At 40.1% G+C, this 25622-nt stretch overlaps 2 protein-coding genes across 2 annotated transcripts in view; one reads left to right on the forward strand and one right to left on the reverse strand.

Annotated features, from left to right (window-relative positions):
* The first annotated feature begins 647 nt into the window (after positions 1-647).
* Positions 648-2020, forward strand: LOC146562697 (transmembrane protein 252-like). Its single transcript, XM_085293145.1, has 2 exons — positions 648-1132; positions 1384-2020. The coding sequence occupies exons 1-2, from the start codon at positions 861-863 to the stop codon at positions 1640-1642; spliced, it is 531 nt and encodes a 176-aa protein (XP_085149271.1). The 5' UTR covers positions 648-860; the 3' UTR covers positions 1643-2020.
* Positions 2021-4494: 2474 nt separating this feature from the next.
* pgm5 (phosphoglucomutase 5) overlaps positions 4495-25622 on the reverse strand; it is a 29819-nt gene continuing 8691 nt past the window's right edge. The window contains exons 7-11 of the mRNA XM_085294729.1: positions 21530-21645; positions 17616-17751; positions 16098-16281; positions 10056-10193; positions 4495-4786 (exon numbers count right to left, since the gene is read on the reverse strand). Of these exons, the coding sequence (XP_085150855.1) occupies positions 4697-4786; positions 10056-10193; positions 16098-16281; positions 17616-17751; positions 21530-21645 (664 nt within the window). The 3' untranslated portion in view covers positions 4495-4696. The remainder of the gene's footprint in view (positions 4787-10055; positions 10194-16097; positions 16282-17615; positions 17752-21529; positions 21646-25622) is intronic.

The following is a 25622-nucleotide window of genomic DNA, read 5'->3' on the forward strand; positions in this document are numbered from 1 at the left end:
TAAGAATGGTACTTAAAACTGCCACTGCACTTAGAAAGGCAGAATATATGAAGGAGTACTGTCCTTTTTTGTGTGCATTTTTACTTGTAGACTATGTAAAGGGATCAGGAAATAACTGCTGTATCCACTACCTCTTAGTTAGTCAATAATTATGTGATAATTATGAAGAATTAACTTGTATTTATATATCATATTTTTTAGAACGTTTGCTAAGTGTGCACATGCATTATGTTCTAGTGAAAATCAGTGGTTTACAACCTTCTTAAGCTTATAAAGCCTTAAAATGTTTCAGAAACAGGGTTGTTGTTGTCTTTGACTTCCTTTTATTTTGTGATATTTTGCTGGGACTATTTTATCTGGTGTTTCAGAAGAACAAAAGTAGCTTTTCATTTTCTTTTTTGTTTATACCATTACACATCTTCGTGACTCAGATTTTTACATAATAGGTAACCACTGAGTCTTCATCTTCTCCTCCAATCAAGCCTGTCTACATGCGCTGCTGATACCTGTCTAATAAGCTTTGGTTGTTGTCTTTTCAGAGCTCAGCTAAAAGACGATCCTCTGGCTGTGTGTCTGCCTTGCAGTATCGCTCTAATTCTTCTGACCTTAGAATAATACTGTGTTAATATACAACCGAGAGGAGGGCAGGCCCTTCCCCGTATGTCTGAAGAGGCAGGGCAGCTTTAGCAGGCTGACAGTCTCTGCTACAGTTCAGTACTCAAACGTAGTCAGGATTTTTCTACTACTGGCAAGGCTACACTCATGTCATCCTGAAAGGTACCGAAGAGATACTTCATTGCTACTTGTGAAAGAGCGTCTTTCAATCACAGGACAGAATAGACAAAGAGGACTGCAGTAAAATGCAACAAGTGACCATGAATGTGAAGAAGCAGTTGTTGTCCTTATTTTGTTTTCTTCTGCCTTCTGTGGGACTTGTGTTGATGTGTACCGGGATCTACCTGGTGTCCCAGGAGAACGTGCATGAGAAGGCTCTGAGGGTCATTTTTGTGTATATCATGATTGGCTGTGGCCTCCTGGCTATGGTCATTGGGGTCTGCTGGGGCCTCTGCTCAGGCATAAAGACCGAGAGAATTGGACGCGAGCGACACATCCAGGTCTTCACTATTGAAAGGTAAATCTGTGTTTTCGTAAGAGGTGTGCATTCAATGCAAAAAACAAATGCAGAAAAAAATGTTTGTGTACCATAAAAATTCTTTGAGTAGAAATTGTACATATGATTGTACATATAACATTAGCCCCTATATTAAATATATTAAATATCTCAATTCTTAGTTTGTATATATGAAACAATACACCAAATATCTATCTATCTATCTATCTATCTATCTATCTATCTATCTATCTATCTATTTTCCCTTACAGACTGAGCTCTTTTCCTCCTTCATATGAAGATTCCCAAGAAAGTCAAGTCTGCCCTGATGCGTCTCCTGGGTTTATGGTCATAGTCGATAGCACAGACATGCTGATGAGCCTGGCTCCTCCGTTGTACAGCCAGGACAGCCCAGAGGCCCCAGACTGCAGGTTTAGCTGGGAGCAACCTCCACCATACAGTGAAGTTGAAAGTATTCAGCAGGGACATATGGATGCAGAGGAGCTGAGGGAGCGCTTGTCTGGACACTGAGGGAAGAACAGTTTTTGCCTGACTGGTTGTGAGAAAAAAAGGAATGCAGATTGCAGAAGTGAATGACTTCCACACCAAGCTGAGTGAGAAAGTTCCAGAACAACTGGAAATGTTTTTATGTCACTGGATCGCTCAAGTGCCAAAAGATGGACAGCAGAGATGTGCTGACATCATCTTTCTGCCATGAATCTACAACCTAGTGTCTGTCATCCGTCGTCTAACAGGCCTGAGGGTCTTTACACGGGTACGGCCAGAATGAGCCCCAGTTTTAAGCTGCAAAAATTATTTGGTGTGACCGATAAGCATGGTTGTATTACTCCAGGTGGACGAGGTTTCATTTAACAAGGAGAACTTACTTTTATCTGCACTTCATTCAACCACTGCTGTGTTGGATGATTTATGCATTAGAAAATGCATAAACTAGTTTTTAAAGGTTAATCTTTGAAGCCTGATATATTGTCAGAGTTGAATCAGCTTTACTCAGCATAGCAAACGGGTAAGCTCACTGTCTTTATCGTCTGTTTGTTCATGGAAATAAAATGTCTTTATTACATTTCTAACAATATTTACACTACAGTGAGTAACAAATGCCCTGCCTATTGCAAACAGAATAACATTGAGTTATCAATTACCTCTGAATCTCAGTCCACCATAATTTATATGAATATTTGCTGTTTGTTAATCAGAAGTTCTTATTTAACCTTTATTCAGCTGGGCTATTCACAGAAATTCTGAAAACCTCTTTTCAGTTAACAGTATTGGAACGTGTAGATGAAACACTGAACAACATGGCTACTTTTACACTTTTTACACTACAAAATTTTTGCATTTCATATGAATTTCTTATAAGACGCATTAATTTAAAGTCTTTCATCCACTTTTTGCTGTCTTTTTAAAAAAAATGGATGAAGTGGTCTAATCTGCTGATTGCAAGATCATCTTGCAGAGATGGACAGAAAATGGAGAGTGCATTGATGAGTGGTTTTTAATTTGCAGTCTTTAACAAATTTACTATGCCATTACCCAATGTAAGGTTTATGCCACAGCTTCCTTAATGAATAGCGTTTGTAATTACCCAGACCATTTTTTATGTTTCTGCAAGTTAAGCTACCAGTGTGTGCACGCACTTTAATCAAAGTTGTATTTTTAATTTTGAAATTAATTTTTGCTGTTATCCATAAATTGTAAAATTTGCTCTTTTACAAAAATTTAATATTAAAGAACTTTTTTTAAAATTAAGATGCCAAATTACAGTTCTTTTTCTTGTATTTCTGAATAAAAAAATATTTTGGACTTCTCAGAGAAGTCCAGCGTGCCAGCTCAAAGTTGAAGACCTGCCTAATAAATAAAACTATCATTTTTAGTTTTAAACAAGTTTTTTGAAATATTTTTGTTTATATGACAGGTGACCTAACAAATTATTATTTAGCACTGTAAATTATTGTCTGATCTTTTGAGTACATTAATGTGACTTGTAACTATGTAACTAGTGTGACCTAACAATATACTGTGACTGAAAATACTGTCTGACTGTTACATGTTTTCTGCCTTTGCTGAATGTGCACATGCTTTCTGTGTATGACACTATAAGATGTCCTAATAAAGTATTTCAACACATGAAGACTACAACTGACGGCGCACTTTATCCCAATAAAAAGGCCGGTCGAGCACAAACAGCAGCATTGCAGCTAACCCATTTTTATACACAATATAAAGAGGAAAAGAGTGGTTGCTGCCATTTTTTAAATTACACTATTGGTGGTATTTTTTGATGGTATTTTTTTTTCTAATCATGCTTTTGGCTATAATATGCTAAAGCTTAAACAATTTTAACTAAATTGTGTTTTTAGCAACTTGTCTAAAGTTGATAAAGTGCCCCCTATCCCCGTCCAGCTTAAGAAATAACACCTGATGCTATAAAACTGTTGTATGGGGCAATAACCTGCTATGGCTGGCTGGTAATGTCTGGCTGGCTGAGTGAACACATCCTTACGGATATCCACTGGCATATCCTCAACTGATAAAGACAGCAATCAGGCTGTTTATGAGTTCTGCGTGTCTCATTCAGGCCATATAAAGATCAGCCTTCTTCATTTTTTTGTCTCAACACAACAACTTCAACACACTTTATGCTTAAAAGCACGCTCTTTCCTCGAAAGAGCGTGCATTCATACACCTCCTGATATATGGTGTCAGCACAACAAAACACCCAAGGGCAACATATTTCACTAAGTCTGTTTTTTTCTTTTTGTCCTTAAAGCCATCTGACTAAATGAAAAGGACAAGAATTACACACAAATATTTTATTTGGATTAAAAAAAAAAAAGAAAAAAAGAAATAATGAATTCAAACATGATCATACAACATTTTCAAATCCTAAATTAAAGAATAAAAGCTAAAACTGTTGAGAGTACATTTTTCTTTTTAACTTATGTAGGTTTGAAATATGACTGTGGTTACTTATCAAGTATTCATAGAAGAAATATGTTTTAATTTTATGGCTTTAATAAAGTTAACACATATTTATACCACAGTATGCCTTTATACTGTATGTATTATGGTGCAGTACTAGCCTCGGTTTAGGCAAATATGATGCAAATTTCAACTCATACATGCAAATTAATATTTAATTTTGTTTTAAAGTTTAAACAGAAGGTTAACTAAAGTGTTCAGATTTTTAAAAGGTCAAATAGTTGAAAACATGCTGTGATAGGTTCGAGCAATCTGAAATGTGAGTTTGCACGCTCATAATCTGTTCGCTGTCGACCTTTTTTCATTATTTATCCACAACAATAATTACGCCTGCCACGTTGATCCACTAAATGGTAGTCGTCAATAAAGAACAGAGAACACTGTATGCGACTTTAACTTTATTTTTGAGAGACAAATGTCAGCGGTAAGCATCTGAGTCAAAAAAGAAATGAAAAATGAGGCTGAAACTACAGAGATATTTTAAAGATGAAACCAAGAAAGTAACAGGTGCTTTGAGGATATTTTTCATGTGTTTGCATATGAGTGTGAGTGTTTTTTGGTTGGTTGGTTTTTTTCACTTGCTCATGTGATTACATTTGGGCCACGGCGTCCTGTCCTCTCGTGAATGTTAGAGATCTTCAGGGCAATGGCAATGAGAGGACCCAGCACCACCTGAAGACAAAGCAAAGAGAGCTGAAGGCAGAGCTTCGAAACTCAATCAGACCTTTAAATCTTTCACATTCACACTAAGTTACTGTCGAGTTCTTGAGAATTTCGTGAGCTTTTTGGTCAGTTTTTCTGTGCGAGGTTGGCACATTATACTTATAGACATCACGTGTTAACAGATTCCAGAGCAGATAACCAAGTTAGACTTACGTAAGTCTAGACCTTTAAAACTGTTTCAACATCCGCATTAAGGGGATTTTATAGGAGCTTTAACTTGGTTATTCAACTGGTTCTTTTTTATTTTTACATTTAGAAAATGCATACAAAGTGAGCATGAGACAACAAATAATGACAACATCCCACAAACTTGACATTATGACTAACAGGTTTGCTGTTGGGTCAGTGTTAATTTGAACCCTTTACTGCACAGCAGTAGTAATGAAGGTGTTTGAGAGGCTGCTGAAGAACATCATCTCCTCCTCCATCCCAGACACCACAGATCCGCTGCAGTTCGCCTACAGATCCAACAGATCCACAGAGGATGCCATCGCCCACGTCCTACACACCACTCTCAGCCACGTGGACAAGAAACAGGGTAACTATGTTTGTTGATTACAGTTCAGCGTTTAACACAATAGTGCCCTGCAGACTGTTCACAAAGCTCAGGGATCTGGGACTTAACAGCCGTCTGTGTGCATGGGTGTTGGACTTCCCCACTGGCAGAACTCAGGTGGTGAGGGTGGGTAGATGCGTCTCTAACAGCATCACCATCAACACAGGAGCACCTCAGGGATGTGTCCTCTCGCCACTGCTCTACTCCCTCTACACTTCAGACTGTGTGGCCACCCATGGCTCCAACACCATTGTGAAGTTTGCTGACGACACAGTGGTGTTGGGTGCCATCTCCAACAACGATGAGGCGGCCTACATGGATGAAGTGAAGAATCTGGCATCGTGGTGCCAGGACAACCACCTCCAGCTGAACGTCGGCAAGACCAAGGAGCTGGTGGTGGACTTCAGAAGGGGTCAGCACAGAGACTACAAGCCCATTATCATCAATGGAGCTCCAGTGGAGAGGGTGCAGTCCTTCAAGTATCTTGGTGTCCACATCTCCTCAGACCTGACATGGGCTGCCCACATTCAGGTCCAGACCAAAAAGGCTAGGCAGCGCCTGTATCACCTACGACAACTGAGGAAGTTCAGGGTCTCTCCAAAGATCCTCAGGATTTTCTATACAGGCGCTGTGGAGAGCATCCTCACACAGAACATGACATCGTGGTTCGGGAACAGCTGTGTGAAGGACCAAAAAGCTCTCCAGAGAGTGATCCGTACAGCAGAACGCTGCTGCAGGATTGCTCTCCCCCCGCTTCAGGACACCTACACCAGGAGATGCCGGACTAGAGCAGCGCAGATACTGAAGGACCCGTCCCATCCTGGCAACAAACTGTTCCAACTTCTGCAATCTGGTAGAAGGTTCCGCATCTTCCGGGCAAGGACAGAGAGACTCAAGAGGAGCTTCTATCCCCAAGCCATCCGTGCCCTAAACACACACACCCGCCCTCTCACATCATCTATAATTGACTGAGACAGGACTCTCTTCCAGACACTCTAAAGTTTAGAGTGTCTGGAAGAGAGTCCTGGTTTAGAGTCTAAACCAAGGCACAATGTACATTTCAAATTCCTTTAATTTTAAATATGTTTATATTGTCTATCCTGTAAAATAGTCAGATGTCTATTCATATTAATGTACAGAATTCACCTGCTTGCTGCTACTACTGCACATTCACCCAATGTATATACTATATATATATATAATGTTCTGCCCCCATTTTTGCACATGTCGAGGAGCGTGTCAGGCTACATTTCACTGTGTGTTATACTTGCATAACTATGCATGTGACAAATAAAGAACCTTGAACCTTGAACCTTGGACCTTGAACCTTGAACAGTATTGTGTGATGGAAAACAACAGACATGTACAGGGCCGTGCAAAAGTCTTGAGACACCCCTCATTTCTTTATATTTTGGTTGAAAGTAGCCAAACCTTGTCTTTACAAAAATCCAGCAAGGACCTGAGAGATGCATCTGAGCCTTCAGCTGATCCATCTACTGCTCACTGAACCCTCATCAGAAATGGTCTCAGTGGAAGAGTGGCTGTCAAGAAGCCATTGTTAAGGAAGGGAAACAGGGAGAAAAGGCTGAGGTATGCCAAATTACACACTGAATTTCAGCCAGATCTTGTCAAAATGCATGGAATTATAAATGCAGGAAAGTACAGAAAGATTTTAATCTATCACATAGTACCATGTGGAAAGCAACTGATAGACAACAAATGCATTTTTCAGCATGACATTGATCTGACATATACTCCCAGTCCGGTAAAAACATATGTGGATAGATAAACACACAGTAAAACACAATCAGTCATGGACTGGCCTCCCCAGAGCCTGAACTTCAATATTATTGACAAAGAACAAAAGAAAAACAAAAGAGAGTTTAAAGTGTCCTTCAAGATGCCTGGAGAACTATTCCTGAAGAAATTATAAGTACATCACTAAATCTATTTACCATTTTCTGGTGATCTCAAGACTTTTCCACAACACTCTACATTGTATGATATTCTCATCCCAAAACTGCTACATGCAAAAAAACATGTATTACACTGAAAGCACAGATTTTACTAAGGCTGCACACAAACATGTGGCTTTTTTTTAGCTTGGCTGAGAATCTTGTATATAAAATCTGTCCCTCTAATCTAGCTGAGTAAGCATGGCGTACAATCATGTATGTCGTCTCTGATAATTCATGCGCGCTGGGTAAGGGCCAGAATGATTAGATGTTGAATTTATGATCTAATGATGGATAATCCGAGGGTTCAGTGCAATGCCACAAATAACACATTTTTATTGGCTGAATAAACACAGCAGCTAAATCACAGTTCAGGTATGCTTATCGTAACAGCAGTTTAGCGAGGAGGATTTTCTATTTTCATGAATAAAAAGGGGGATGTAACATTGGGACATAACTTCATGCTGCCCTATACGTTTTGAATTACCGCACCTGCATTTTAATAATAAAAGACTAAAAAGTAATTCTCAAATACACACTTTGTTGCTTTTCTTTGCTTTTTTATGTGGCAAAGTCAGAATTGAAATGTCGTTAATCTGAACACACACACACACACACACACACACACACACCACTCTAAATTGCGAAGGCATCTTTATAACTCCCGGGAGTGTTTAAAGTACACTACCTATCCCAAACATCCATAGCCACACAACAAGCTTTCATTGTTAAACACTCCAAAGTCTACAGGCCAGTCATCTAACAGTTTGAATGAAAGTTATAATACATAATCACAATACAACCACAGTACATGCTGTATCCTCTTTTTTTTAACTGCTCAGCCTGACATAAACCTCGGATCAAAATTTAACCATACTTCATCAATTATTGTCTGAAGACGTGAGCTCAAGACAACAAGTGATGAAACCCTTAGACATTGTATCACTACAGAGTATTTACTCTGCTAATATGTAGTGAATTACAGTATGTCAGAAGTAACATGTAAACAATTAGTAAATAAAGTGCAGCAGGAGTGTTTTCCCCTGTTCCCTGCTGAACAGCCGTCGAACCGTCTTCTGGCCTTTAGACTCAATTAAAAGTCGCGGCCCTGAATACTCAAAAACAAAACTGCCTGGGAGCAGGCGCTTGTAATCAGGCTGACTGATCAATGGTACACCGTGTGCTAGGTTTAAGATATTAAATAGAGTCTGTTTCTCAACTTCTAGATAACACATTCCAACATTATTCCTCTTGCAATCTGAGCCATAGGTTTTATTTCTGCTATAAACGTCACAAGTTTTGGAACGACTGCTTCATAATTATGTTAAAGGTTTTAAGGGACCCAGATAAATATGGACTCTTTTCATTCCTATTTTTGGGGTTCCACTTGTTCCTCTCTGCAGCACAAATATTTTTCCTTTACATCCCTGTTAAATTTCCTCCTCCTCCTCCTGGAAGTCATCTAATTCCCACATCCAAGTCTTTGTTGCTTAAAGACATGATGTCAACTGGAAATAAGATGAATTTCACAGCCTCTGTTTTATCCCAAATTGGGATAAAACAGAGGCTGTGGTTATTGCTTATTTAAATTCTGTACCAACAATGACTGTATATTACTCCATTCATCTTGTGCATATATTTAATCTATGTTATTATGCTTACTTGCATACATAAGTTTGGACTTTATTTAAATGGTAAATGGCCTGTATTTGTATAGCGCTTTACTAGTCCCGAAGGACCCCAAAAGCGCTTTACACATTCAGTTATCCACCCATTCATGCACACATTCACACACTGGTGATGGCAAGCTACATTGTAGCCACAGCCGCCCTGGGGCGCACTGACAGAGGCGAGGCGAGGCTGCCGGACACTGGCGGGCGCCACCGGGCCCTCTGACCACCACCAGTAGGCAACGGGTGAAGTGTCTTGCCCAAGGACACCATGGCCGAGACTGTCGGAGCCAGGGCTCGAACCGGCAACCTTCCGATTACAAGACAAACTGCCAACTCTTGAACCACAATCGATTTAATTTTATGTTTGCTAAATCACAGACTTAAGTAGTAGTTTAGGAGTATATATGTATATAATTAAAGTTTTTAAACATTCAAATGATAGAATATCTCCTGTGTATCACACAGATACATATCATGCATTTAATATGTTGAAAAAGCTCATTATGAAGCATCATTTCTGCTACTGTGTGCCAACAAAGCTTTCCTGCGGTGGTAAAACTGGCTAAAGATGACATAATAATGCTAAATTAATAATGTTGGAAGAATTTACAAATGGCAAACAAATGGCCACACCATAGTTCAAGATAAGGATAGTACTTCTATACAGTCCTCTATTTTCTTTGGATCGTGATTTGGGTGGAGCCCATCCTGGCTGTCATGGGGAAAGAGGTGGGTACACCCTGGGATAGTCACAGTCTATCTCAGGGGAAAACACAGAGAGACAAGCACACATTCTCTCATCCATGTCTTCGGACAATTAACCTCACATGCACCTTTATTGAACCCAGAGGGAAACTAAAACACAGAAAGGCCCCAGAGCCAGACAAAGAGGTTCAAATGTTCAACCTTGGCTAGATGCCATTCCTGAAGGGATTTAGGACAGGATTTTTCCACTGAAAGGTGAGAAGTAATTGATATAAGCACAAATGTCACAAAAAGAAGGTACATAAACCCCATCAAACCCATCTGCGTACCTGTGTCTCTCTGTTGTGTCTCTCCGGGTCTCTCTCAAAGCTCTCAGCATAAATGCGAATGGTGGACCCCATCCCTCCGCCGCTCCCGCTCATTCGAAACACCAGGCGGGACGCATCATTAAAGATAATCCTCAAACCCTGGAAACAAAAAAAAAATTTGTTTTCTTAATTTTTATCAATTGACTTTTGTCTACTTTTTCATTAACTTACTATTCTCTTTCTCTTTTAAATATTAAAAATTATATAAACATATTTTTTTAAACACAAGTAAATGGCTAAAAGTAAAAGACAAATAAATGGTCATGTATTTGAGTGGATAGGATAAAAAAAATCAAAAATCATTTGAATGCACAAATTCAGTGTGACTTTACAGCACACAAAAGTACAAATCTTGTATCATCAGACCTCTGTTAAAACATTGTCCTGTAATTAGTGATGCAGTAAAGGCAAACATCCGCTAGATGTCACTGTTACTGTGTGTTTTGTTGGCGCATGATTCAAACTGTACTCTTGATGCATGCAGCGCACTCACATTCCTAATGATGTTGGCTATAAAGTTGCATAAGGTTATAACTACAGCTGCACTTTCCAAGAATCTCCTGACTCTTACAGCAGATAACATTCTCGCTAAGGTTCATAACTGAACTCTGTGTGTGACTCTTCAAACTTAATCCCAGGATATCACTGCATTGGGACCAATCAAATATATCTCCTGCTGACTGACGTAAGGAAGAAACTTTTCGACTAATGCATCTGTAACAGCGCTTATCTGTCCTGAATTCCACAGTCTCTCCTTCATTATTCGATTAGAGTACAAGAGTTCAAGGGAGGTGACGGCAACATGTTTTGAGAAAAAACAGGACTCCAAACTGTATTGTCAAAGTATCCCCACCTCAGGCGTTAAGCTGTACTAGATGTCTCGATACTGACAAATGTTATTGCAACTATAGTAAACAAGAGTTTTGTATAGTAGTAAAAGTCAAGTGGATGCACTGTCCCAGTTCCAAAGCAGCCAGTCTCAGACAAATGGCTGTGAGCCTATTAGTTAACTGTGGCTCAGCATTATTGTTTACAGAACGCAGTACTAAATGGAAATATCTGAACCACTCTGGGAATGAAGGATAAAATGCCAGAGTCCAGGTGAAGAGAGACGGCGATAATCAGAGACGTCCGTCCAGCTGTCTGTCTCTCTATCTGTGAGTCTGTCAACTCACTAACAATAGAGTGGCAGTTATCAGAAGGCTGACTAATGCTTGTTAAAAACACTTGCCAATGCAGAGCTCAGAGGCCCCGAGTGGAGCACATACCAGCCATAACTCATGTGTGTCGTGCATGTGTGTTCATCTTTATTCATCTATCAATCCATTTGTTCATCTACCAGCCTAAAGGTGCTTAGAGATTTTGGAGAGGTCTTTGTCTGAGCCTCCCTCCCACCTTCCAGCATCCATGCCAACTGCTGTTCCTCTGCAACTGTGTGGAATTATTCATGGATTAATGTTGGTGTGGAAATGTGGGGAAAGAAAGCACAGAGCAATAAAGTCCCACTAACACAAGAGGGGAAACAAGTCATGGCTCTTCATTTGCATTTTGATTTCACACATGAAATGAGCTGCAGCAGAGAATATCTACACGAGTCAGCACTGACCATCGTAATCAACTGCTTCTTATAAACACATTAGGGTTTTTTAAATTTACCTTCGCCTCATATGTCTATTGTAGTTATTGAAACAGTTCAGTGAAGTTAGGATGTCCTGTTGTCAGTTCCAATGCGATAAATCAGCATACATTACCATATTGCCAGGGCCATATGGGCTATAATATAAGGGCAAGTAATAGTGAACGAAACCGAGTAGTCTTCAGGAATAGTTCCCTAGACTTGTTGAGGGACATCAGCCCTCTTATTTTGATGCTGGCTGCCTTTTGTTCTGCTCTTTGTCAAGATGACCCTGCACTGCTTTAGTATTGTTGAGACTCTGAGGAGGCCAATCCATGACTGACAGTGTTCCACTATCTGTTTTTCTATCCTGCATAGGAAGTGTCTTTGAGATCAGTGCCGAAAAGTCAAGCTGTTGCTAAACTGATGCCTTCTTCCTGGCATTACACGGTAAATCAGAATCTTATAGTACTTTTGTGTATTCATAATCCCATCAGTTTTGACAAGATCCTCAACACCACTCACTGAATTACAGCCTGAAACCATGACAGAGCGTCCACCATGTTTTACAGGTGGGTATAGACACTCACTGTTTACCTCTTACCTCTCTGACCTCCACTGACAACAATGTGAACCAAAAATTTGTATCCATCACTCTATAATCCCTGTTGCCACTAATTTTCAATCAAATTCTCATGTAATTTATCTCAGTCTTTTCTCCCTGCTTCCTTTCTTTAAAGATGGCTTCTTCCCAGCCATCCTTCCACTGAGACCATTTCTGATGAGGCTTCAGTGAACAGCAGATGCATCAGCTTAAGGATCGAATGACCCTCTAAGGTCCTTTGTCAGAATTTCTGCCTATTTCTTAAGGATGTGATCTTCAGATACTGTTTATCTGCTGTAGATCATTTTTCACGCCTGGCAGTTCTTCTTTGTTCCTCCATTTATCTATTTTCCTCAGATTTTTTTAAGAACACGGTCTGGCTTTTTAAGGATGAAATATGTCAAGTTTCTAATAGTCCTTTTAGAATCACCTTGTAAGTGCAAAATTATGATTTCATGCCTATGAAACTGTGGCATTTCTTAATAGATTCGACTAAACAAATGGGGAAAAAAATCATCTGTTTTTCAAGACAAAGCATGAAAATAATAAAGATCTATTGCACAAAACCACTTTTTAAAAAGATTAAAAAAAAAAGATAAAAGATAAAAAACAAAAAAAAGATAAAATAATAAAATAAAGACAATGCCTTTACACAGAACTGTAGATCAGACTTGATCTTAAAAAGTCTGTCTATCTACACTCTCCCGAGTGTAAGTGCTTGAAACGTGTGCCTAACAGCGGACATCTTAGAACAAAAACATTTGTGTTACTACAGCCCTGCTTTCCACACTCTGAGGCACTTACAGTCAAAAAGCCATCAAGACACTGCTAATTCTATAGCTATCTTAAGAGATACAGCCACAGCCAGCCTTAGCTAAAGATACAATCAAAGTCATTCTTTTAATGAGCTGTCATCTTTATCATTTAGTCATTAGCTATTAGGTAAAGCAACATTTGATCAAATTCAGTCATAGATTAAAAAAAATTACCACAAACATAAAGAAGACAAGTTTCTTACTCGTTTAATAGAAACCTTCGCTTCTTTTTGTTGGTAGATATTTTTTACTAAACAAATTTCGCATAATACCAAATTATCCAAAAGGCAGTATCTACATTTAGCGCACAAGTTGTTCCATCATCTGATATGCAGACGACGTGGAATGAATTCAGTAGCCAGCTACAAAAGGCCGCGATGCCACTGCTGTGTAAATCCCCCAAGCTTTGTCTTGTGTATTTGTGTATCGTGTTTGAGTGTGTTTGCGTCTCTCGTGTGCCAGCTCTTCCCCCTTCAAACACACTTGCAATGGAGAGACTGCAAAGTGAGACGACAGCTGATATAATTCTGTCCTGGGAGGAATGTGTGTTGTAATAACATTCACTGGGGCGACTGGGATGCTGAGGATTTATCAGTATTTTGGGGTGACTGACTAAAAAGCTGTTGGCCTGCTGTATCCATGGTGACACAGTGGAATAGTCACAGCAGGATAACAAAAGACTCCTTCACGGCGTTAAGATATACAAGGTGAAGCCGGTGGTCAGAGTGGAAAACACAAGTGCGAACAAGGATCGGGAGTGGAAGGGTACGCATGTGTTCACGCTTACGCTCATGGACAACTGGACGGATGTACACACCAAAATGCACAATGTGTGTGTGTTTGTGTGTTTGTGAGGTGGGGCGGAAGCTAAGAAGTGTTGACAAATTTCCACAAATTTCTGGGCAGGAAAGAGAAGTCAGCTGGGTGAAAGTCACAGACACAAAGAAGAAGAAAGAAGGGAAGGAAGGAAGGTTGCATTAACCTAGCGAGTTATCGGTGTTTGTAGTGATACATGATGTATGTTATGTGCGTGTATGCATATGTTTATAATTTCAAAAGGAAGATAGACTGTCATGTCCAAACATGGAGCCTTGCTGATCAGACAGCACTGAAGCTTAGTGGGTGGTCTGGCTTACACCAGGCTGAGTACATGTATGTGAACAAAGGGAAGAGAGAGTGTGTGACCTGATGTGAAGCAGCTTTTCAGTCACTTTTCTAATGCAATGCAATTCGATGTTGGGTTGAACAAACAGGTTTGCGGCTTTTGGTTGGTCAACTTATTGTCAATCTCAGTTTAAGGTAACCAGTCTGGAGAATGGAACCAATAAATGACTTCAAAGTTGTTCTGGTTGTTTTTAATCTAATTGAGACCATGACAGAAACGACTATATTCTGCTGCATTCTACACAACGTCTGCTCTTTGCAAGCATCTGCACGCACAGCATGCTGACACCAAGCCAGTGAAGAATCCAACACTTAAGTGATGTAAACAGTAGTGTCATGAAGCACTTTCTCTAGCGAGTAATTAAGTAATGCGCTGTGCTACGAGTGATGTGTAGTACTTTACTAAAACAATTACAACTCAACAGAAACAGCAGGTTCAAGAGATAAGTAAAGCAAACAGGACACTAATAGCACCCAGCTTCTAAGAGTAACTCTAGCCTGAGTGGCAACTATTTAAAACAATCTTTTTTGCACTTTTTTGCACAAAAGGATCTACTGATCTGTCTTGTTACAGCTTAAGGTCCTTCTATGCTAAATTAATGTGTCGGTTCATGCTATGCTGATTGGTTTACAGGTGAGTTGGGACAGGGAAGGGGTGTGACTTATGTTTCCTGGTTTCGTTTTCTCCCGCTCTTTACTTTTTCTGTATTTCTAATTTAAGTTGTATTGTTTGTTATGTGGTCCCTTTTAGGTCCTTGTCTCTGTGTCCTTCCCTCAGAATCTCCCAGGTAAGTCAGTCTTGTCCTCATGTTTGTTTGCCTGTCAGTCTCCTAGTTTAGTTGCCTGTTTTCCCAGTCGTTTCTCTGTGTGTCTCTCTCGTCCCTCGCTCTCTCGTCTTTCATGTAGTAGTCAGTTTGAGTCTTATTGTGTGCTTCTTGTGCTTCCTGTTTTATTTTGACAGTCTCTTGTCCTGTGTCTGTCGTGAACTCCTTCTTGCTGTGTGTCCTGAGCGTTGTGATAATTCTCTGTATGTCGGTTTAGTGTCTGCCCTTAGCCTTCTCAGTTTTGTTATGTATCTATAAATTCAGCAATAAAGAATTCGTTAAGTTCAGTCTTGCCTGTGAGTCTGCACTTTGGGTCCAGTCCTGCCTGCCTCACACAGCGTCACCTGACATGTTGTTCTCCGTTGTTGAAGCGGGTCCTGAGATTAGCTGAGTGGGATTTGTCACAATGTAAAACACCTAGCCAGTTAGCCAGGGCTTTTTAAACTCTGCCTTCCTGTTGACCTGTGCTCCCTTCACCTGTAGTGATGCCTGTGTCGTCACCATGTTCAGTTTTGCACTACATGCATTTCACATTTGTCAGAACATCCAGCATTGGCTGCTTTGGTGGGCCACAATAAGATAAGAAACACTTTATTTATCCCATATTTGGGAAATTCTTGAAGAATTTTTTTCCCCTTGTGTGCAATTTATAAATTGGTCTTGGGATTCCCTCCTAGTGTGTAATTAACCTTATATGGTATGGTGGTGGCACTGTGGGAGCTGAACGGAAGCTGACGTTTAATTTGTTGTAAAAAAAAAATTCCTTTTTCAGGGTGCTTATGCTGGCAGCTGGCCTTTGTTCTGCAGCTGGACGATCGAAGTCAAGAGCTGCACCACAGTAGACACCGTATCTACTGGAGTGTTTCCCATGGTGGGCTGTATATTCCCATTTGGGCTTCTTTGGGTCAGAGCTGTAGTGTGAATGGCCAAATAATAACGTGTCATGCAACATCCTGCTGTTACAGCCTTCCTTACACTGACCTGGTTTCGAGCCACTGTTCCATCCACAGGGTCAATGTACTCGAAGTTGTCAGCCTTCTCCACGCTGTACATGTGGTCCCCTACAGCAAACTTCTGGCTGGTGAATGCTTTGTCTGAGATTACTGCCTCCAGATCTCTCATTAGGTAAAAGGCTGCACGTGGGTCCAGACCTTCATAGTCAAACCTGACAATCATAAGATGCACACAAGATTTATGAACACACGTAAGACTCAATGAGGTCATGAAAGCAGAAAAGGGAGAGTTTGCTTATGTTAGGTACGTTCAGTTTTCTTGCCGCATCATCTTACTTATGTTACCGAAAAGGGCTCTAAATTGCAAGAGATGTACCACAGAGATTCTGGGGACACGTCTTGTATAACCTGTCCATCTACTTTATGTGTTGTGGGAAACAAGCATCAGTTTAGAGAAGCTCTCTGTGGGAACATAAAAACTACTGCAGCTATCAGTGGGAAGACTGACTGTGGCAGCTATCTGTGCCTCTCACAGGGGAGAAGTTAAAATAAGAACGAGTGAGAAGGACTGGAGGGAGGGGGGTGGATTAAGGTGAAAGCCAGCGAGGCATATGCGGGGTCGGTAAGGACTAAGACGAGGTGAAGAGAAGTTATTACTGAAGTTAGTCAGCATGTATTCACACAATCATGATGAAGGTTCTGACGAAAACTAGTAAACGAGTGAGAAAAGATTTGAGGTAACCACATGGCATTAGCTTGTAGGCTATTTTGGATGTGTGACAATCACAGTGACGTTGTAGGATCAAGTGAATAAGGTTTCAGTCACACCAGCTTAGAGGCCAGTCGGTGATCATCTATCAACCACTCATCGTGGGCTGTCCGTAGTCTGAATGGAAGTTACAGGCTTGCCTACAAACACCATCCAGCTACTTTTTGAGCTGCTGTGAAACTGTAAAAATGCAACACAAACTGGAAACAGGAACCATTAACTTTCAAAGTAAAAGATTCTTGAACAACTTTTGCTTTGAAGGCAAATCGTCTCTATTTCTGTGTCACACTTTGTCAAGTTTTACTACAGCTTGGCTAGAAGTTTACGAGTATTGAAAACCAAACATGAAAATGCTTGTGGCTACCAGTGCGGCCCCCTAGCCTTCTAGTAGATGCACATGTGTTATCAATTTCAAAATCCTAGGTGACTCGCTCTGAGAAATTGCATTCATAAGATTTTCAGAAAAACTGACCTCTGACCTCTTAAGGTTGAGGTGACTGAGATTCAAACTGACCCCTGAGTTTTAGTACATGCACCTGTTTGCATGGTATAATTTTGAAAATGATATATCGTCTCATTTTGAAGTTATCGCATTGACAACAATACCACATCACCCTCCAGGAGCCAGTATCAACTACTTGGGAATAAGCCTTTTTTAATAGCAACGTGTGGTTGCATCGCACCATAATATAGCGGATGAATCTCGAGCAATGTGCACATGACGTCACATGAGAAACCTCAATAGATACACAATGTTTTGATTACTTAGCTGTTTACCTGCAGAAGTAGTTACGCCCAAACCTGGCCCAGTGTTCTCTGACAATCTGCTCAACGCCTTGTTTCTTGGCTGCCATAATGGACAACCACACCAACACGGACCACAAACCGTCCTTCTCACGAATGTGGTCAGAACCTGGAAGAGAAGGAAAACGTGCAAAATTCAACATCTCTGTGTAAACTTCTCTTAGTTATTGGGGCTAAACTTCCATAAAAATCTGCAGTGGAGCTAAATGTGGCCTCATGCAAGACATTGAAGGTTATTTTAATTTTGGAAATTATGATTAGCCCTTTAGCTCAGTGTAACACAAACATTAGAAACAAGGATAAGCAGTTAGCATGGGTCTGTATAAGAAGTTGTTTATACTTTCTGCACTGTTGCTTACATGGTAGCGCAGGTGGTCTACCAAGCTGAAGTTTGGCATATTTGTCACCAGCTCCTCCAGTATACGTTTCAAATTATCTTTGGACAAGATGCTGAATCTCAGTCTCAAGGTATAGATAAAAGTGCTATATGAATAGGTTTCTATGATTAGGTGAATGAGCTTTGCAGTAGAATGTAAGGCTCAAATTCAGTAGAAAAGCCCTACATAAGTACCATTACCTAGCACAGGACTTCCACTAAATCCAGATATACGGTACCAAGGTAGGAAAAACATGTTAGTTTGGAGTTAAGCTAGCTATTTTATCTAGCTTCTCATTTTTTATAACACCTCAGCTAACCATCTCCTAGTAATAGCCGCATGTTCGACTTGATTTTACTATCTGAATCTTGTTACAGTAACAATGAATTAAAATTATGAACTGTTACTTTATCAAAGAAAGGGAACAATACTTTCACCTGCAGTTTAACTAAAGGGAATGTTTATTGTATTGACCAATTATTAATGTAACTGTATAATGGTGGGTTAATTTTAATCTACAACATTCAACTGAATTCATTCACAGATCCAATTCGCAACAGTTGCCTCGGGCTCTTGGAAACGTACAAAAAGTTGCAACACAAACAATCTTTCCTGCCAGCCCAGAGCAAACATAAACTCAAACAGAGGAGCGCATCACACCCACAGTCTCCTTCACTGGGGAGCTTTCGCTCTGTTCTCAGAGACAGCTGCACTATAAAGGTATGTGTTGAGGTTAAGCATGTGTTACATTCCCCTGCTTGAGCTTTAAATGGAAAGTGAGCTGTTATTTTAAGCTGGATTTATATATATTTTATAAATCGGAAAGAAAATAAAAACTAAAAAGCAGTACTGTGTCTGTTTTACTATTCCTCTCAACATCTACACTAAAAATAAGAACCTAAAGCTTTATGTCCGGCACATTAGGAAACTGGCAGTTGTTATTGTTAAGTCCCTGCCTCATTCTCTGTGTCTTTGTCATTCATCTTAACAGAAAAGGTGGCGGAGATTGACACCTAATAAAAGACATCTAATATCTATGTCAACAAAGCTTAACCTGATGTGCCTTTGTTTTCAAAGTGACACCAATAAAACCCACAAAGTTTGACATAGCTCTCTAAATTAGCACTGTTCTTGCTGCGTGTCTCAGAGAGAGCAAGAGTGGTGTGCAGCTCTGATGATTTACTATCCAGGGCTCCCTCTGAGCTTTTTTGCCTTACATGGATAGATAACGAGTAAGCTCCCATAGTCCTCTCTGAGTCTCAGCTCCTTCCCTTTCTCTCCTCCTTCTCGATACTTCTCATATTTGGATTTGCTCGCCATCTTCTCCTCCGTTTGCAACAATCATGGGTCTTTTCTCTTCTGTTCACACCCACTGGCGTGTTTCTTTTTACTTCAAGTTATAAAATGTTAAATGTGTCCTCTCTAGTGAATACAAAGGGTTGAGTAGTTGAAAGAAAAAGAAGCAGAGGAAGTCACAAGGAATTAGAGAACAACGACTAAACTTTGGGTGAGGTTCGGACTGTAGCAAGAGGGACACGCATCTAAAATGCAAGCCTATACATGTCTGTATTTTTATGAATTGTTTATACTTTCCGGCGTGAGTGCGTGTCTGCATTAGTATTCACAAAACGCTACCACTGGAGGAGTGTCGGTTTGTTGCCGTGATTCAGGGAGCCCCTGTCTCCTTTTATAGCAGAAGAATGGGGATTATTTACACATGCAGTCAGGGTCACAGCCCTCTCATCTATTAGTTGACTCTGAATGGAGCTATGAGCAGGCAGGATGCACTGCTTATACACGTAGACCTCGAACAGACTGGAAGAGAACGGAATAGGGAAATTTTCACAGACGCCCATGTTTAGATCAGAATCAGAATCCGAATACTTTATTAACCCCTAAGGAAATGATGTGGCCACGGTTGCTCCAAGACAATAGGAACAATAAAAAGTGAAAAGATAAGAAATAAACATGTTTATAACCAGCAAAAAATAAAAATAAAATTACAGTTGTGACAACTGGAGTCACATTATAAATCACGTTTTTTACCCAGGGTTATTAGATGATATTATTCCAGCTCTCATACAAATAGATCACCTATTCTTAGAGGTGACAGGTCGGTAGTGTTTTGTCTTTTGGTTGCATCCCAGCAAGCAAAGTAGTTCCAAAATAAAAGCTTAACCATGGTCGCCGAGGTTACCACGACATCAGTTGGAGGTATCACTCAAACGTCGTCAGGATGTCCTCGTTAGACTTCCTATCAAGAGAACTTTTGCAGTTTGAGTCCACCTGCTGTCACACTGAGGATTTGATTTTACATTAGAATGAAAACATTCCTGAGTTTTTAATAGGGACACTGTGAACAAAGAGGGGACGACTGTAAGAGTCCGATTTGTTAAAGTTACCAAGCGACAAATTAACTTGAATTTAAAAGGGCAAAACCATAAATAGCTTAAAAGTGTTACAGTAGTAACTAATATACAGGAATACTTGATAAACCGTTTGCAAGCCATATTAGTTGTCCTTTTAAAAAACAAAAAAAAAACAAAGACAAATCTATTTAATTTCTTCTTTACAATAATCTGATCTATGTTTCTAACTTTGTGACATGCGTCCATCTATGGTTCAGTTTTTGACGTCGTACCCCAACCAGTTTTGACCAGGGAGATTCTGGTCTTCAACCATGTTTGCTGGGATGCTAAGGAATGAGCTGTTGAGCTGATGGGGTTGTTATGGCTCAGGAGGGGGAGTTGGTCGTCTACCAGTCAGAAGGTTAGTAGATTGGGTTCGTCAGTCTGCATGTTGAATTATCCTTGAGCAAGCTACTGAACCATGAATCCCGCGATGCATCAGTCGGATTGGCCAAAATGCCAAAAAATTAAAAAATATCGTCTTTAAAAATAACACTTACAAACAAAACAATAGAGCAAGAAATATTACGAACCAGATGACCATAAAGCTTTTAAACAAACCCTAGCATTATAAATATTAACTGACTTGACTTACTTAAAAATGTAAATGTGCAAAGTAATAACGTGTCACGTGTCTTACCCTGTTAGGCTGGATTTTGTTGACTTCTTACAGCTCAGCTTTTTTGGCAAACTTAGACTATAATAGTAGCCGATTGGCAGACAAAAGTAGCAAAAAAGACCAAAATCGTAGGGAAAAATGTAAAGGTTTTTTTTGTGGTGGTGGTGGTGACTGTTTCAGCAAGTTCTTGCTGCACATTTAGCAGCAGCAGCTGCTGGCCACTGCAGTCCTCTAGTGACAGCTTTGTTTGCAGGCACCAGTTGTTGCTGAGGGGAAAGGATGCACATACTCCCACTCACATTTTCAAAGATAGTCCGGGGATTTGAATGAGCGATCCTCTTTTCACAATCTAACCAGCTGATCCTGCCTTGCATTTGCATTCAGTAGAGATCTGTACTCATAATATTCAGCAATTTCAAATCTCTCTTTATAAAGGCAGTGCTTTTTTCTGTTTGGATAGTAAGTGAATGTGCTAGGTCATACCTGTCCCAAAGCTTTCCTCCCCACAGACGGAACAACGCCCAGAATCCATCAGGTTCCCGAAGTATCTCCAGCCTGTGGGAGTCTCATACAAGGCCAGTTTCATTGCTTTGGCAACCCTACAAACACGCAGAGGAGAAAAGTCAGAAAAACTGCCTGTACACGCGATGTATTTGCTCACATACACACAATATATTCATCTAATATCTAATAAAATCTAACATCTAACATCCCAGGTCTGATGTAGAAACTAGCTTACACACAAAAACTCTGACCTTTGAAATAAAACAAACCAAATGCTGTATGACAAGCGCAATCTGCCAGCAGCTCATCCAATAACTTAATAAGGCAAAGGGAGCAGGAACAAAGTGAGTTAACCTTTTAGTTCATGTTTACTTAGAACCTCAGCCGTGTGCTAGCATAGCGAGAGGAGAAGATGGAGTGCGCGTGAGTGTGTCTGTGTGTGTGAATACATGTGTATGTTGGGGTCACGTGGAGGGGAAAAAAGATGCCAACAGTTCAATATGTGGGAGGAAAGGGAGTGCAAAGAGCCAAAGTGGAAAAGAGCAAAGAGAAAGTCTAATAAAAGTTCCCAGTTGCAGATTACAAAATAGAGAGTAACTAATCGATTTACTGGAACTGCAGTGATGCGATAAGAAGAAAAATGCACACTTTATGGTAAATGGATCAGTACTTATACACTGCTTTTCTACTCAGTTTGAGCACCCAAAGCACTTTCTGCTAGACATTCATACAGCACTTTAAACTCATGGTTCAGCATCTTACCAGAGGATGCGTTACCACTCAGACTGGGGGGAGGGCGGGGATCGACACACTGACACTGACTTTTGATTGGTACTTGAGCCTTGAGCTTTCATTCGACCATTTCCGCAACTTTTGGTTTTACGGCCAACAAATGTTTTTGTTTGTTAGCAGGATTAAGACAATTTAATATTTGCGTTCTTGCTTACAGCTTGATATAACTATCGCTTGAAGAAAAGGTTCGGTCTTTGATCCTATTAGAAAAGTTACCAGCTCAAGCCTGCTTAGTTTAGTTTTAGTTTTAATGTTTAGTTTGCAACAAACATCTCCACAGCAATCATTGCATAATATATAAACACTTTACAGGAGAAGTCTAAAAACTGCAGAACCAAATATTTCAACCAACAAAACAGATTTTGCAGCCAAGGGAACAAATACATGGATACCAGCATCTCAAATGCTCGTACTGTGGGATGTGGTGAGAGTTCATGGTGCAATACTATAAATGTGAATATGGGTGAGTTTCAAAATTTTTAAGTGGTTTTATACATATACACATGCATAAAACCCCCAGTGCCCTCCGCAGCTGTTTACAAGAGGATGGGATAAATGACCAAATAAGAGTAAACCAGCTTTATTCCCCCACCCTGGGGAAGAAAGTACTGGAATGGAAAGACTGGCATTCCTAAAAGAAAACAGGAACTCTGAACTTCTGACGAGCATTTGATGTTTTGAACGGCACGTCCACGGCCAACATAAGCACTGACACTGACTGTAGCAGTGCTCGGCTTTCATGCAACGTTGCAAAAATGTAGCGTCCGAACAATGTGAGAATAAAGCAAATCGTGCTTTCTCAAGTTTGATGATTGCACCAACAGAGCTTTGCACACACACCCATGCATAGCATTCACATCCATACATCCTCAGGGATAAAGCACAAACAAGAACAGGTTTTAAGATCAAATTTCCAGTTCCACTAAAAGACAACTTCTTGAACACACAGTGCTAGAATGACTGTACAAGTGCATTTAAACAGATATAATAAAATGTCTCAGGATAACCGGGATGTTGGATTCTTCTGACGAGATTTAAAAAAAATTTTTTTTTAAAAAAAAAAACCTGGCAGATTAATACGTCTGGAGACACAAGGAATGAAATTGGAAGGCCTATTTAGAGCTGCAATCCCCTCGTGTGTAGGTGTGAGCCGTAAACTGTAATGCTCTCCAGTCAAAGTTCATTTTCTCACACTAGTGTTGACAATTTACAGGCAAGGAATCTAAAGTCGGTCACATAATATACAGTATTTTTAAATGGTTAGTATCAATCAATTATTAGCTATATTATCCTTCCCTGTGAATACCTTCTTTAGGGTATTAAGGAAGTTCTATTTTTGGATGTTGATTATTTTGATGTTTACTGTCTGTGTTTTACTTACATTTAATCTTCTAATATACATGAAGCGATGAGCAAGTCCAGCCTTGCATGTATGAACAAAGCTAAATAACTTCATTCTAGGATGTGACAACACTGAGCTGCAGTTGAGGAAAGTTAGAGCAGGTCTGTCTTGAATGGTTTGGAAGCTCTGCTCCGACAAGATTAGAGCTGGAAAGAAATTTCATAACTGAGCAGGTAGGAGGTATGTCCACTTTCCTTCATCTCAACTCTCTGGAACCTCTGTTGCACACACGCTTACAATATGACCCACACTAAGTAACCTTTATCTTGCACCTCAGTAAATCCCAGCGGAGGGGGAAGGTACAATGAGTGAAGATGTTTCTCTACATCCGTGAAGTAAAATAAGGCCAGCTTTTGGCTTTGGCTTGACATTTTACCAAACATAGCCTTCAGCACCCTCACGCCTCAGTTTGGATTTAGGGCTCAGGCTAAAAGAGCAGCAATGCCGGAGCATTACTTGAGCTTGACCCGAACCAATAACCCTTAGTAGTCAAAGCAGAAATGCAATGTTAATTGCTGATAATGCTGCCACGGAACTCAACGCTGAACTTCTTTTTCTTCTTCTTTACGCTGCTCTCTTCAGGGGGCACCACAGCAGATCATTTGCTTCCATATCCCTATCCTTAGCAATCACACATTCTTCTCTGTGATCTTATTCTTCTCCTCCTGTCGACATCCTTTGTCCAATGCATTTACTGTCCATCTTCTGAGATCTTCAAACCATCTCAACTTTGGCTCTGTTACTTTGTCTCCAAATCGCTTAATCTGAGCTGTCTTTCTGATCTACTCATTTCTAATCCTATCCATTCATCCTGGTCACTCCCAACAAAAATCTAAGAATCTTCAGCTCTGCCACCTCCAGCTCTGCCTCCTGTTTTTGGCAGCACTACCATCGCCACACCACATATCATATATCATATGTATATATATATATTTACAACCATCTTGTAACCCTCCCCTTTCACTCTTACTACTACTATCAGTCATAAATCCCCCCTGACACTCAGTACATACTGTATATTCACCTTTCCATCCTCCTCTGTCTCAGTTGTACACAGATTCTGTTGCTTTCATTCCTCCACCTCCACCCCTCCAGTCCCTCATCCACCTTCACCCTACTCTCACTGCAAGTCACAATGTTATCTGTGAACATCATAGTCCACAGGAATCCTTCTCTGTCAACCTGTCCATAATCACTGGAAACAAGACGGGATCTTGAGTCACTCCCTGATGTAATCCCACCCCGACCCTGAAGCCATCTGTCTCTCCCTACCTTCCTCTCTTGGCATTTTATTCCATGATTTTTCTGTTAGTTCTCTACAAGTCAGAGCTGAACATACTTTAAAATTAATTTTACCATAATTATTGGAAGTGGTCATAGCTATTTTGGAGTGCCAATCTCAACATACCTTTGTGACATAATGTCAAAACAGTTTTCTAGGATTTTGCAAAGCTGTGTCAAGAATATATTTGCTATCGATCATAGTAAATCAGGCGATAAATGTGCTTGTTAGAGCAATGTTTATCTTTGCCTGCCTAGTTCTGTGTTCTTGATGCTGCTCTCCCTGCCTGACCTGATTTAAGTGGCCTTGTATGGCGTTACCCGGCACAGCGTCGAGGTCAATTACTCCTAATGTTCTCTGTCAAAGTAAATATAAAAGGTACTGTGTAAAGGTTTTAATCACTTTAGGTTCTTATTCATCATGCAATACCACTAGAGAGAATTAGTGGCTTGGTTTAATTACTAATTCTTTCCTCAGCACAAAAACAATCCCGATGACCACAACGCCAACGGTCATTAACAGCTTTCTGTAACTGTTTAGCTACAGCACAACATCAAATATTTGACCTTTCTACTTTGCCGTGCTAATCAGTAAAA

The sequence above is a fragment of the Mchenga conophoros genome, linkage group LG12, assembly GCF_057382185.1.
Source record: "Mchenga conophoros isolate Kocher_MC1m ecotype Shallow Benthic linkage group LG12, M_conophoros_male_GT1.1, whole genome shotgun sequence".
In the NCBI taxonomy this organism is placed as follows: Eukaryota; Metazoa; Chordata; class Actinopteri; order Cichliformes; family Cichlidae; genus Mchenga; species Mchenga conophoros.